The sequence below is a fragment of the Amblyraja radiata genome, chromosome 8 (genome assembly GCF_010909765.2).
Source record: "Amblyraja radiata isolate CabotCenter1 chromosome 8, sAmbRad1.1.pri, whole genome shotgun sequence".
Taxonomy (NCBI): Eukaryota; Metazoa; Chordata; class Chondrichthyes; order Rajiformes; family Rajidae; genus Amblyraja; species Amblyraja radiata.
The window spans coordinates 20,759,150-20,774,426 of record NC_045963.1 but is presented as its reverse complement, the minus strand read 5'-3'; the positions used below and the strand labels follow the sequence as shown (position 1 = coordinate 20,774,426).

At 44.5% G+C, this 15,277-nt stretch overlaps 1 protein-coding gene across 1 annotated transcript in view; it reads right to left on the bottom strand.

The window, feature by feature from the left end:
• The window catches only part of kcnk2 (potassium two pore domain channel subfamily K member 2), a 110,091-nt gene extending 97,292 nt beyond the window's left edge, over positions 1–12,799 (bottom strand). Inside the window, exons 1-2 of the mRNA XM_033025356.1 lie at positions 12,530–12,799; positions 11,210–11,520 (exon numbers count right to left, since the gene is read on the bottom strand). Of these exons, the coding sequence (XP_032881247.1) occupies positions 11,210–11,520; positions 12,530–12,608 (390 nt within the window). The 5' untranslated portion in view covers positions 12,609–12,799. The remainder of the gene's footprint in view (positions 1–11,209; positions 11,521–12,529) is intronic.
• Positions 12,800–15,277: the final 2,478 nt, after the last annotated feature.

Below are 15,277 nucleotides of genomic sequence, written 5' to 3'. Positions count from 1 at the left end.
TTCACTGGAATTTAGAGGGATGAGAGGAGATCTCATTGAAACATATAAATTTCTTAAAGGAACAGGCTAGATGCAGGAAAAATGTTCCCGGTGTTGGGGGAGTCCAGAACCAGGGAGAGTTGTGAATCTGTGGAATTCTTTGCCACAGAAGGCAGTGGAGGCCAATCCACTGGATGTTTCAAGAGGGATTTAGATTTAGCTCTTAGGGCTAAAGGAATCAAGGGATATGGGGAAAAAGCAGGAACTGATTTTAGATGATGAGCCATGATCATATTGAATGGCTTGAATGGCCGAATGGCCTACTCCTGCACCTATTTTTCTATGTTCTATGTTTCTAAGTCCCTTAATGTATCTATTTCCAGCTCAGCAATACCTCGGGTATAAAATTATCATCTGCAAGTTAACTCCATCATTTCACTTCTCCCTAATCTCTGTGATCTCCTCAACTGCACTATATCTCCAAGCTTTTCACCTTGACTGTTGATTTCCTGTGGATTCACAACTCCTTTAATCCTCTTCAAAGCTGTGCTTTCACTGATGCAAGCCTTACGCACCAACTACCTCCCTAAATCCTGCCTGCACCTTAAGGCACACCTTAAGACCCACGGCATTGATCAATAGACAGATGCCTGATAAAGTTACTTGGATCTGTCGAATTTCTCAGAAAAATGGAACAACCAACTGCAGGCTTAAGGAGGCACAACAGTCCAGAGATGCTGGAAAGTGGAGCAAAGTAATGCCCCTGTCCCACTTAGGAAACCTGAACAGAAAGCTCTGGAGACTTTGCGCCCCACCCAAGGTTTCCGTGCGGTTCCCGGAGGTTGCAGGTGGTTGCCGGAGGTTGCAGGTAGTGGAAGCAGGTAGGGAGACTGACAAAAACCTTCGGGAACCGCATGGAAACCTTGGATGGGGCGCAAAGTCTCCAGAGGTTTCCGTTCAGGTTTCCTAAGTGGGACAGGGGCATAAGTAACTCTGCCCCAGCCCCCACACCAGTGTGCATACATTTTACTCACCATCTCCCACCACCATAGTCACCTTGCACATTTCCCCTCCTCCCTAAGCTCATCTCTCATCCCCAGGTCCCATACTTCCCTTCTATCCTCCTTCTTATCCCTCCTCCCTATGTTCTAATGTTCTTCTTATCACCCAAGACCTTATTCCAAAGATGTACAGGTTCGTAGATTATTTGGTTTTGGTAAAGATTGTAAATTCTCCCTAGTGTATGGGATAGTGCTATAGTACAGCACGATGACTGGTCAGAGTGGACTCAGTGGGTGGTTGATTTAGTGTCAATGTACTTGTCGGGCAACAATCCAGTGAAGTTCCTCATGGCATTTCACAATGTAAAAGGTGCCAAATCAATGAAAATACTCAGATACACTCTTAGCTCTGAAATGTACTCTGGCATTTATAAAAAGAAAGGTTTAAAATGTCTAGACTCTACATCCCAAGGCCATCAAACCATAAACTAAACTTTAATTCAGCAATTAAGCCATGAACAAATTCTTCCTCTGTAAATCTATCATTTTCTCTGATTCACGGCATAACACTTACTTTACAAGCTAAGGGTAGCAGTCTCAATTTGGTATATCATTTATTCATTAAATCCACTGAGCTAATATTAAACATTAAGCAAGAGTTTTCATTCTGTAGTTATATTATCATAAAACTAATATTTTACATTTGTCTAAGGGAACATTAACACATTTTGATTCCAACAGCTAACAGAAAAGCAAGTCTATAAAAACTCTCATCTTAATGGCCAAATAATAGTACTTGTCATTTACACACGGATATACAGGGATGCCAATGACTACATTTACAGGAATTCAACTTACACAAATTCTCTCACACATTTCTAAAACATTTTTCAAGCTACTAATAATAATGATTCATGGTCTTCAAGGAAGTGCTCCCTGAGAACGTTAACTGATGGCAATGTGAAGCACTACCTCCCCTGCTCTTCTCCATTTCATGCTGCTTTCCCTGCTCCTCCTACTCAATTGTTGTTGCTCACATGTGGCTGCTTGTTCGTGATGGCCAAGTTCTAGAGCATGAAGCAGACTACTAATAATATTCTTCTCTAGTGAGCTCATTGCAATGCTCCTCCTGACCACCTATGTTTTCACCACCTATGTTTTCTGGGTGGTCACGGTGGCGCAACTGTAGAGTTGCTGACTTACAGTGAATGCAACGCCGGAGACCCAGGTTCGATCCCGACTACGGGTGGTGTCTGTACGGAGTTTGTACGTTCTCCCAGTGACCTGCGTGGATTTTGTCCGAGATCTTCGGTTTCCACCCACAGGCGTACAGGTTTGTAGGGTAATTGGCTTGGTAAATGTAAAAATTGTCCCTAGTAGGTGCAGATCGCTGGTCGGAGCGGACAAGGTGGGCCGATGGGCCTCTTTCCGTGCTGTATCTCTAAACTAAACTAAAGGTGATTAAAAATGTCGGGCAAGGGTAGGGGGAATGATCAGCCTCTGAGTCTGGGTGGGCAGGGGGAGACAGAATTAAATACTTCAGAGGGATAGACCATTGTAAAACCAATGGCAACGTGCTGACTTTCACATTTATAGGGAATAATAGAAACACAAAGCAGATCAGTGAGGAGAGAAACAAAGTTGAAAGTCTGGATGAAGGAGCCTTCATTAGAACCTGAACAGTGAGAAAAGAAGCATCTAAAGGCGCTCTCCAACTTGGGGGACCTAATTGGCGAGTTTAGAAGAGTTTAGGAGAGTTTGAAAAAATGTCATGTTAAAGACCTCCTTCGACTATGTAGAAGACCTCCTTCGACTATGTAGAAGACCAGCTTCGAGTAGCTACGACTAGCTTCAGGAAAATTGGACACCGAATAGTGGAGAGTGAAGACGACCTCCTTCAATCTCCTTCGACCTCCCTTCGACTATGTTGAAGACTATCTTCGACTACCTTCGATTACCTTGACTACCATCGATTACCTACGACTAACATGCCGACCTACTACGACTAAACCTATAAGTAAAAAAAGTATCGATTTTTTTCCCATGGCGACCTTGTTTTACTCGCGGGCATTTTTCAACATGTTGAAAAATACGCCGCGACCTAGCTGAGGCCTCGAGTACACGGGGACTACACTCGAGCATGAAGGACAGTTACAAAGACCTCCTATGACTTTGTGTCGACCATGCTGCGAGTATGAGAAGAGGGCAAACTATTCAGAACTCACGGATTAGGTCGCCCAAGTGGGACAGCCTCTTTGTTGCAGAAAGGGAGAGGAGTGGAGATAACGGATGGAATGTCTGTGAAAGGAGACATGTCAAAGTTGCTAAGGTAACAGTAAACATCAGCAGCTTGAGACAGACAAGGAACAAGAAACAAGCTAAAACAGATCCACCTACATCTGTAGAGAGAGATGCAGCCTCCTCTGTAGACACTGATCCATCCAAACATAGGTTGGCAATCATTTAGCAACACATCTTTGGTCAGGCCACAACGGTGACCCTATCCCTTTAATAACATATCAATGATCTTTTTGCATCCAACAATGCCTCTTTACATGGGTATTAAAACAAAAAAGACCAGGTGACCACTTCACGCGAAGGGTGGTTGATGTGTGGAACAAGCTGCCAGGGGAGGTAGTTAAGGCATGGACTATCCCAACATTTAAGAATCATTTAGACAGGTACATGGATAGGACTGGTTTGGAGGGATATGGACCAAAGGCTGGCAGGTGGGACTAGTGTAGCTGGGACATGGGGGGCATGTTGGGCCGAAGGGCCTGTTTCCACACTGTATCACTCTATGACTCAATTTTTAACTCTCCCAGCAGATGTGGCGTTACAATATGATCAGCCATAATCATATTGAATGGCAGTGCAGGCTCGAAGGGCCGAATGGCCTACTCCTGCACCTATTTTCTATGTTTCCTACTAGATTTTGTTTCTTTATCTTTTTTTTCCTCTAACTGCCCCAATCTTTGTGATCATCTACAGTCTTACAAGTCCTTAAGGTCTCTGGATTCTCCAATTCTAACCTTATGAACAAATCTGATTTCAATAAGTCCACTTGGGGCATTAACTGCTGATTGCTAGTCTTAAAATTACCTCTCTAAGCTTCCCCACTACTCACCTCAATCTCTCTTTATAACAGTCCTGAGCACCCACCTTTGGGACCAAATCACCTGTCCAAATAACACTTTATCTGGTTTTGTGTCAAATTTTCTGGTGCAGCGGTAGAGTTGCTGCCTTAACGGCTTGCAACAATGGAGGCCTAGGTTCGATCCCGACTATGGGTGCTGTCTGTATGGGGTTTGTACGTTCTCCCTGTGACCGCGTAGGTTTTCTCAAAGATCTTTGGTTTCCTCCCACACTCCAAAGCCGTACAGGTTTGGAGGATAATTGGCTAGCTACAAGTGTAAATTGTCCATAGTCTCTGTAGGTAAGATAGTGTTAATGTGCAGGGATCGCTGGTCGGTGTGGACCTGGTGGGCCGAAGGGCCTGTTTCGGTGCTGAATCTCTAAACTAAACTAATTACTCTGTGATAGACACAAAATGCTGGAGTAACTCAGCGGGACAGGCAGCATCCCTAGAGAGAAGGAAAGGATGACGTTTCCGGTCGAGACCCTTCCTCAGACCTTATGTCCGACAGAGTTACTCCAGCATTTTGTGTTTACCTTCGGTTTAAACCAGCATCTGCAGTTCCTTCCTACTAATTATTCTGTGGAACACCTTGAGAAGTTTACTTTTAAGGTAAAGGCTCTATATAATCCAAGTATTTATAGTGACACTATAAGACAATATAGAAGTAGCCCTGGGTCCTCTGGTTCTCGATTCTTCTACTCTGGGCAAGAGACTCTGCGCATTTACCCGACCTATTCCTCTCATGATTTTGCACACCTCTATATGATCACCCCTTATCCTCCTGTGCTCAAAGGAATAGACTCCTAGCCTTCTCAACCTCTCCCAATAGCTCTGGCCCTCGAGTCCTGGAAACATCCTCGTAAATCTTCTCTGCACCATTTCCATGTTTATAGATTAAACATACAATCTATAAAATAGATCCTGGTTTCCATTGTGTTGGATATCCTCGTTTTCAAACAAAGATTCTCCTTTATCAAGTTTGCCTGCCACTCCGCATTAAAGTATACTCTCAAAGCATCTTCTATTCATCAAAATGATGTTTGGGATCTGGAAAGTCAGGACTCTCATTGACAACTGCCTCAGTAAAAGATCTGAACATTGCTCATCTCATATCTCAGGAGTTCTGATGTTTCAACGCTGATAGCTCCACTGTAAGTGAGGCAAAATGGGCAGGAGACATCGGCTTAAGGGACAAGATGGTTGCTACACGTTCCTGAAGGAAAACCGGAAGACAACCACCGTTTTCATGGTGTTTAAGAAGGAACTGCAGATGCTGGAAAATCGAAGGTACACAAAAATGCTGGAGAACTCAGACGGAAGAAGGGTTTTGGCCCGAAACGTTGCCTATTTCCTTCGCTCCATAGATGCTGCTGCACCCGCTGAGTTTCTCCAGCATTTTTGTGTACCACCGTTTTCATGGGGTGACTTTCACCACCAAGAACAGGATGTCTGGCATCTTAGTAACTTTCCGAGGGTCATAGAATCATACAGCATTGGCCAACATCCACTCAGACCAAGGCTCACCCTTCCATATTAATCCCATCGCTCAGCACTTGGTATATAACCCTTTAAACCTTCCTGAATGCTGCTAGTGAACCAGCTTCAACCATTCTCTTTAGGCATTACATTCCTGGTTCTCATCTCTCTGGGCTGTAGAATATCCCACTCATAAATTCCTCCAAATCTCTTTCCTCATACCCTGTCTAAATTCCTAGAAGGTGGGTTTGTCATACATAATGTCCTGTTTTCTTTGAGAAACAAGTACAAGACCTCTTAGTCACATGCTCCATCTTCAGTGCTGCCAAAACCACTCAGAGCCCAAGGTTGGAAAATGTATCAAAGAGAGGCAGTCAGCAGTTCCTGGAAGGAACTCTTCAATGATCATCGCAACCAAGTTGCTGTCTTTGACAGGTATGTTCTTGCCTGCATCTCACCTGTTACAATCTCAGTATTACCCATGCTAGACTAGAGATTGCAAGGACTACCTAATCTCACTTGGAGAAAACCAAAGTCAAACCAAAATTAGATAGAGAAGTGAAACTAGTTTGATTACGTAACCTCACCTGCTTCATCTAGGAAGAGAAGAGTGTGGCAAGGGATCTTAAAAATAATAATAAATTTAATTTTTATAGCGCTTTTCTAAGACTCAAAGTCGCTTTACAATAGTAACAGACAATAGCAAACGGAGAAGCGGCGAACAAACAGCGCCAGCGTCCTCTCCGTGCAGCACATAAAGAAAGAATACAGACATAACAATAATATAGACATTTAAACATAAAAACATCCCCCCACAATGGTTCCCACCATGAGGGAAGGAACAAAGTCCAGTTCCCATCCCCAGTTCACCCATAGTCGGGCCTATTGAGGCCTCCACAGTTGCCTCCACGGAGGCCCGATGTTCCAGGCCATTCTCGCCGGGTGATGGTGCTCCGGCGTCGGGAGAATCCTCACAGCGGCCTGGGAACCCTGGAACGGCCGCTTCCGTACTGGAGACCGCGTTGTGTTCGTGACCATCATCAAGAAAGGAGACCAGTCTCATAAAGATAGTTACACAAATCTTTCCGGTGTTTGCCACAGGAGATCACTGCACAGATCCTCCTCCTACTAGGGACCAAAGACCAGTTTCTAGAGTTCGAGTGCAGATTCCACGAACGGAGGAGCAACATTTATAATCTTCGTTGCACAAACTAGCTCGACAAATGTATGAACCACCTTGCATGGTCCTTTTCAACCTCACCAAATTCTTTAATGCTTGTAACCAAAAAGGATTTTGTAGAATCTTTCTTAAAATTTCAGCTTTAGACCTTAGAGATAAAACTCAGAAACAGGTCCTTTGGCCCACTGAGTCCATACCAACTAGTGATCATCACATACACTTGCACACCAGGGCCAGTTAATCTACACACCTATACATCTTCAGAGTGTGGGGGGGGGGGGGGGGAACAGGAGCACCTGGAGAAAACCCACACGGTCACAGGGAGAACGTTTGGGTCGACAGATGGCACAATGGGCTAAGTGTTCGGCTGGCAACCGGAAGGTAGCCAGTTCGAATCCCGCTTGGAGTGCATACTGTCGTTGTGTCCTTGGGCAAGACACTTCACCCACCTTTGCCTGTGTGTGAATGTGTGTGAGTGATTGGTGGTGGTCGGAGGGTCCGTAGGCGCAGATTGGCAGCCACGCTTCCGTCAGTCTGCCCCAGGGCAGCTGTGGCTACAGAAGTAGCTCACCACCACCGAGTGTGACTGAGGAGTGAATGAATAATGCGATGTAAAGCGCCTTGAGTATTGGAAAGGCGCTATATAAATCCCATCCATTATTATTATTATTCAAACTCTGTACAGACAGCACCCATTGTCAGGATTGAAACTGGGGTCTCTGGTGCTGTAAGATAGGAACTCTACCACTGCACCACTGCCACCACTTTCGATAAAAGTTCATAATATTTCCAAATTTGTTTCACAATGACATACAAACTATGATCGCAGCCTCAGTGCACACTGGGACCAAACAACGTTGGGTCATTAGTTCAGTCCTCCTCTTGATCATTCTTGCCTTTAACATACTTCCCACAGCAGTGGGCAAAACTTACATGTCCAGTTTCAACTGGTACCATTTCCATTTCATAACCAGGTTTACTCTAATTTCATCAATTTACTAGACACTAACAATGCTCCTCCGTTGAAGCATACAGAAATACTCTTTAAACTAAACAACCAGAAGATATGTCACCACCCCCCTGATAATGAAAATCCACAACATATGGAAAATATGAATCACTGTCCATTTTTCAGGAGCTACATCTTGTCAGGAGCAGACATCAATGAGTGGCCACCTCCAGGGCACCAGCACAGCTTTCAGCCGGCTGAGGAAAAGATTATTTGGAAAACAAGAACACAAACCTGGCACCTAGCTCATGGTCTGCTGAACAGCAATGATTCACTCCCTACCTAATGCTTCAGAGTCACAAGTTCACAAGTAATAGGAGTAGAATTAGGCCATTCAGACCATTGAGTCTACTCCGTCATTCCATCATGGCTGATCTCTACCTCCTAATCCCATTTTGCTGCCTTCTCCCCAAAATCCTTGACACCCGTTCTAATCAAGAATCTGTCTATCTCTGCCGTAATAATATCCACTGACTTGGCTTCCACAGCCCTCTGTGGCAATGAGTTCCACAGATTAACTACCCTCTGACTAAAGAAGTTCCTCCTCACCTCCTTTCTAAAATAGAGCCCTTTAATTCTGAGGCTATGACTGGTCCTAGACTCTCGCACCAGTGGAAACATCCTTTCCACATCCACTCTTTCTTTGCCTTTCATTATTCTGTAAGTTTCAATGAGGTCACCCCTCAACCTTCTAAACTGCAGCGAGTAGAAGCCCAGTGCTGTCAAACGCTCATCATATGCAAACCAGTCATAGGGAACTTAGTCACCTCAACACCTTGGGGGAATATCACCAACACTGGCACTGCAAAATGCTCCAAATTGGTTCACCTGGTGTTCAATCCAATGCCGTGTCCACACATCTAGGTCCACTGAATACGGCACTGAGTCTGTGGTTACACACATCTAGCTATAAGGGACGGGCCATGTTATCTGCACACCCAACTCCAGGCTGCCTAAGTTGGCCCTCTACATGAGCTCCACCACAAGATCACCTTGGGAAAAGTGCAACATTTCATGTAACTGGGGATACCTGGCCCACAGATAGACACAAAGCGCTGGAGTAACACAGGCAGCATCTCTGGAGAGAAGGAATGGGTGACGTTTTGGGTCAAGACCCTTCTTCAGACTCGAAACATCACCAATTTCTTCTCTCCAGAGATGCCTGTCCGAATGCCTGTCCCGTTGAGTTACTCCAGCACTTTGTGTCTATCTTCATAGAAACATAGAAAGTAGGTGCAGGAGGAGGCCATTCGGCCCTTCGAGCCAGCACCGCCATTCATTGTGACCATGGCTGATTGTCCCCTATCAATAACCCGTGCCTGCCTTCTCCCCATATCCCTTAACTCCACTAGCCCATAGAGCTCTATCTAACGTACACAAAAATGCTGGAGAAACTCAGCGGGTGCAGCAGCATCTACGGAGCGAAGGAAATAAGCGACGTTTCGGGCCAAAACCCTTCTTCAGACTGATGGGGGGGGGGGGGGGGGGAGAAGGAAGGAAAAGGGGAGGAGGGGGAGCCCGAGGGCGGGGGGATGGGAGGAGACAGCTCGAGGGTTAAGGAAGGGGAGGAGCAGCAAGGGCTAGCAAAACTGGGAGAATTCAACGTTCATGCCATCCGGACGCAAGCAACCCAGGCGGAATACGAGGTGCTGTTCCTCCAATTTCCGGTGTTGCTCACTCTGGCAATGGAGGAGACCCAGGACAGAGAGGTCGGATTGGGAATGGGAGGGGGAGTTGAGGTGCTGAGCCACCGGGAGTTCAGGTAGGTTATTGCGGACTGAGCGGAGGTGTTCGGCGAAACGATCGGCCAACCTCCGCTTAGTCTCCCCAATGTAAATCAGCTGACATCTAGAGCAGTGGATGCAGTAGATGAGGTTGGAGGAGATACAGGTGAACCTTTGTCGCACCTGGAACGACTGCTTGGGTCCTTGAATGGAGTCGAGGGGGGAGGTGAAGGGACAGGTGTTGCATTTCTTGCGGTTGCAACGGAAAGTGCCCGGAGAGGGGGTGGTACGGGAGGGAAGGGAAGAATTGACAAGGGAGTTGCGGAGGGAGCGGTCTTTGCGGAAGGCAGACATAGGGGGAGATGGGAAGATGTGGCGAGTGGTGGGGTCACGTTGGAGGTGGCGGAAATGGCGGAGGATTATTTGTTGTATTTGCCGGCTGGTGGGGTGAAAGGTGAGGACTAGGGGGACTCTGCCCTTGTTACGAGTGCGGGGATGAGGAGAGAGAGCAGTGTTGCGGGGTATGGATGAGACCCTGGTGCGAGCCTCATCTATGATGGCGGAGGGGAATCCCCGTTCCCTGAAGAACGAGGACATTACCGATGCCCTGGTGTGGAACGTCTCATCCTGGGAACAGATGCGGCGTAGGCGGAGGAATTGGGAGTAGGGGATGGAGTCTTTACAGGGGGCAGGGTGGGAAGACGTGTAGTCCAGATAGCCATGCGAGTCAGTTGGTTTGTAGTGTATGTCGGTCAGAAGTCTGTCCCCTGCGATGGAGATGGTGAGGTCAAGGAATGGTAGGGAAGTGTCGGAAATGGTCCAGGTGTATTGGAGTGCCGGATGGAAGTTGGTGGTGAAGTGGATGAAGTCAGTCAGTTGTGTGTGGGTGCAGGAGGTGGCCCCAAAGCAGTCGTCAATGTAACGGAGGTAGAGGTCGGGGATGGGGCCCTGGTACGTATTGAACAAGGATTGTTCAACGTACCCGACAAAGAGGCAGGCGTAGCTGGGGCCCATGCGTGTGCCCATAGCTACGCCTTGCGTTTGGAGGAAATGGGAGGAGTCAAACGTAAAGTTGTTGAGGGTGAGGACCAACTCCGCTAGGCGGAGGAGGGTGTCAGTGGTTGGGTATAGGTTGCTCCTCTGGTAGAGGTATCTATCGCTCTATCCAACTCTCTCTTAAATCCATCCAGTGATTTGGCCTCCACTGCCCTCTGTGGCAGGGAATTCCATAAATTCACAACTCTGAGTGAAAAAAGATTTTTTCTCACCTCACCTTCGGTTCAAACCTGCATCTGCAATTCCTTCCGAGATGATACCTGGCCCACGCAGCTGTTCACAGTGGAGAAGGAGCTTCACAATAGTCATGACAGGAATAGGAGGAGGCTATTCACAAGCAGCAGGAGTACATAGCAACCCAAACTTCTCACCTAGCTGACCCAGACTACAAGCCACACCTGAGGCAGAGTTTGTGAATCCCATATAGGGGTTTTCAGCTGCCTCAGAACCCGCAGAAATGGGAAAAAAGGCAGTACATCCTCAATCTCCAGAGACCCGCCAAGAAGACAATAGGAAACTCCAGCGCTCCCTCACTACTATTTCAATTACTACAAGTCGTGTTTACATTTAATGCAGCTTATACAGCCTCTACCGTAAACCATTAATCAATGAGTAAAAAATGAACAGTTGATTTTTTTTTTTTACCTGGATCAATAGTTCTAGCTCATGGGAGTTGACACAAATGTTCTTTTCCAGAAATTCCAATTTCTGCAGAATAATCGCAGTCTTCTGAGAGCTTTCTGTAGGTTGCTCAAGCGCTCGGAACACAGTGGCGCCGATTATCAAGTAAAGGACCACCACCAGAAAATAAACGGAGGCAGTCTTCCATTTCATAACACTTGGGTTCAGGTCGCTGTCTGCTCCTGAAGTTAAAACCGTCGGTTTTGCAGAAAAGGACAACCTCGGCTTAGCATTCTGAGTTGCTGATTTAGGGTCGAGTAAATCGGGCGCTGCCACTGAGAGAAAGCAAACAGATTAATAAATCTACAGGATGCTTTTCGCTTGTCAACCAGATGAAATAGGGTTTACAGGTTAATGATACAACCTCAATTTACCTCGTGATAGTATTGTTTTCAATATTAAACAAATATCTGCAATACGATAAACGACAAACGTCATAATTCACAACTGACAGTGTACTGACTGCAAGTGAATTAGCTAGAAACATAATGAATGGACAGGAGGTACACAAAAATGCTGGAGAAACTCAGCGGGTGCAGCAGCATCTATGGAGCGAAGGAAATAAGCGACCTTTCGGGCCGAAACCCTTCTTCAGCTCCATAGATGCTGCTGCACCCGCTGAGTTTCTCCAGCATTTTTGTGTACCTTCAATCTTCCAGCATCTGCAGTTACTTCTTGAACACATGAATGGACAGGACTCGTGAATGCAGGATGTCTGTGTGGAGCCTTTATCATCATCGATGGACTTCATCTCTGAATTGTTCTGGGTGCATTGTTCCTTCCTTTTGGGGGGGAAAAGGGGGCTTTATTGCATACCTTCTTCTCACCCTAGTCTTTTCAAGTTCCTGCTCTAGAAAATACATGGATTTGAATCCAAATGCCCGAAAATAAACGGCGTACTCGCTGATATAAGTTATTGATCGTCCACTTGGCAATAAGCGTGGCAGCAGACATTTGGATTGAAATCGATGCCAAAAATGCATTTTACGATCATTTCTGAATCAATTACGCCGAGCTCACTGAGAGAATCGCTGGTCAGGTATTGTTCATTTTAAAGATCGCGAACATTTACAGAACATTCATTTGCGTACAAATTCACCTTCCAATAATGTTTCATGCCCAGATAGTAGCTTTTCTTTGAAGCCGACTCAAGTATAGCCTAATAAAATATGCACCCCTGCAAAACCTTGCTCAGCGTTAATTTCAGACTAACAATAGAAATAGACCAATTCAAAATGCATTTAATAACCTGAAGTGATAGCCATGGAGGCGAAGAGTACTTACTTCTCATACGAACAATGCACCCAATTTTCTTATATTTGCAGTCTTTTTTTTGTTCATTGTCAAGAGGAGAGTCGAACATTTAAGAGTGGATATTGTGCCACATGGTTCATGCGTGTTCATCCCAGTCGAAATGCACAGCGCTCGCTCTCTCTCTCTCTCGTTGAAAATCTCACATGCACACGCTCATATATACTCACTCCTCGCTTCATTTAAAGGATCCACGCCCGTTAAAATCATTGTCCCATATCCAGAAGATGGTCGTGCTTTGCACCGTGCGATGAATCCAAAAATAAACCATGCAATGATGATTACAAGGGGTGGGGGAAACGCAACTAAGAAAGCAATCAGTCAGATCCACAATCGACCAGCAATAAACATGATTCGCTATTGAACTTTCCGGGTCCCAAACACCAATTGCGAAAACAGCCATCGTTATTTTTCTAGCCAATCCACATGAATCTTTAATATTGGCTGTTCAAATGTTTCCACGCTTTTGTATATGTTTTTTGTGTTCAACGACGGTTTCACTATACTGGTGTGCAGTTAAGAACCGGCGATAAATTCATTTGTATTAATTGGGAATGTCTAGATCTTCAAGCATTTAGAAATAGGCATCGTATACAAGTGATTTTTCAATGAAAAAAAATAATATATATATTTTTATTTATTTTTAAAGGCAAATGAATGATATGGACAGTTGTAGTTTGCAAATTAACAAGAGTTGGGGAAAAATGCTATTCACTTTGCAACTTAATAAGAAACCAATTTATTTTCTGTGCCCCTCTACTGTACATACTCATCTGTTTTTTTATGTTGGCAGGGTGGTATGTTCTGCTCAATTAAGACCGATCGCATGTATTAACGAGATCGTGTTCAAAACATTCGTCAGGGCCATAGACATTAATTGGCCGTGGTGGATCATAAACATAAAATAGCTGAAGAAAAATAAACTTCCTATTCCTCATTTCTCAACAGTTGATATTTATATTTTTAATAGCTTCTTAAAAAGGCTTTCTCGAAAGTCTTTACACTTTGATGGCAATCTGCTGAAACAAATTCCAGACATCTCTGAAGTTTGCAATTTGTTGTTTTTTTTAAGAAGATAAACATTACAAAAATCTGTTTTGAAGTATTTTCAGATATTATTAATCTTACAAACCTTTTACGAAAGTGTGTATTCATAGATTGATTAATAAAAATCAGACTTTAAAATTGTTTAGCTAATAATGCTAGTTAATAAATACACTGACTGGATCATAAAGATGATTTTGTCTGCAATATTATGTTTGCCTTCCGCCTGATGATCAATCCCAAATGGAATTTAATATTAGAAATTTTGGAATCATAAAAATTGTGACTCAAAATGATGGTTGGAGCTTGTCTACAAGACCCCAATATATATTCAGAGCTCTACATGCACTTTCTTGCACTTTCCAAAATCTTTCTTGATCTTCTCATTCGCTTTTGAACTTGTCTGAAATTATTGTGTAGCAGCTGCAACATCAGACAGATTTATTCAAATACCCCATCACTAACACCGCTTAATGGAAGTCATTTTGAATCGTGGATCAAATTGGGCAACCCATTGTGTTCACCTTGCCTCATTGATCCTTCCACGTGGAAAGGAAAATCTGATGAATTGTATATGTGTGTATATTTATTATGGCATTAAAATATCTCTGAGTATTCGTAACTTCTTTCATAATTCCTCTTGCAATAATTCTGAGCCTTTTACAAACTTCTCTTCTCCCCTCAGCTGCTCTCCTTCGCTTTCATTGTGTGGATACCAACCACAATTTTTCAATCTTTGTTCATGATTATTCAGGTGCTCCCGAGATTATGACATGAATTTGTTCTTGAGAACTGTTCGTAACCTAAACTGTTCAACCTGAACTGTTGAATTGAAAATGCATCTGGCGGGCAATATATTTAAATATGACCGAGGACAATGTGTACTTCAACAATTCAGATTTCTTTACAAGATGCGTGGGATTCAAGGTGACTTGGTCCATATGGATTCAGAACTGGCTTATTCATAGAAGATAGAGAGTTGTGGTTTTAGGAAGATATTCTGGCCCGAGGTCTGTGACCAGCAGAGTCCTGCATGGATCTGTGCTGGAACCACTGCTTTTTTGTAACATAATGATTTGGATATACACAAATCATGATATAATGACTACTATAGACACAAAATGCTGGAGTGATTCAGCGGGACAGGCAGCATCTCTGGAGAGAAGGAATGGGTGATGTTTCGGGTCAAGACCCTTCTACATTTATATCCAGAAGTCTGGAGATGGGTTGGTGAATATGTTTGTTGATAACAACAAAGTTGGAGGAGCTGTAAACAGCGAGGAAGGCTGTTAGAAGATACAGCGGGATATAGGTCAGCCGCAAAAAAGGGCAGAGAAATGGCAGGTGGAGTTTAATCTATACAAGTGTGAGTTGTTGTACTTTGGGAGGTTGAATGTAAGGTGAGAGCATACAGTTGATGGCAAGACCCTGAATAGCATTGATGTGCAGAGGATCTAGGAGTTCAAATTCATAGCCCACTGAAGGTGGCAGCACAAATGGATAGGGTGGTAAAGAAGACAGAAGGTAGCTTGCCTTCATTGCTCGGGGCATTATGTATAAGTGTCAGGAAGTCATGATGCAGCTCTTATAAGACTTTGGTTGGGCCACATTTGGAGTAGTGCATGCAGTTCTGGTTGGCCCATTACAGGAAGGATGTCGAGGCTTTGGATAGGGTGC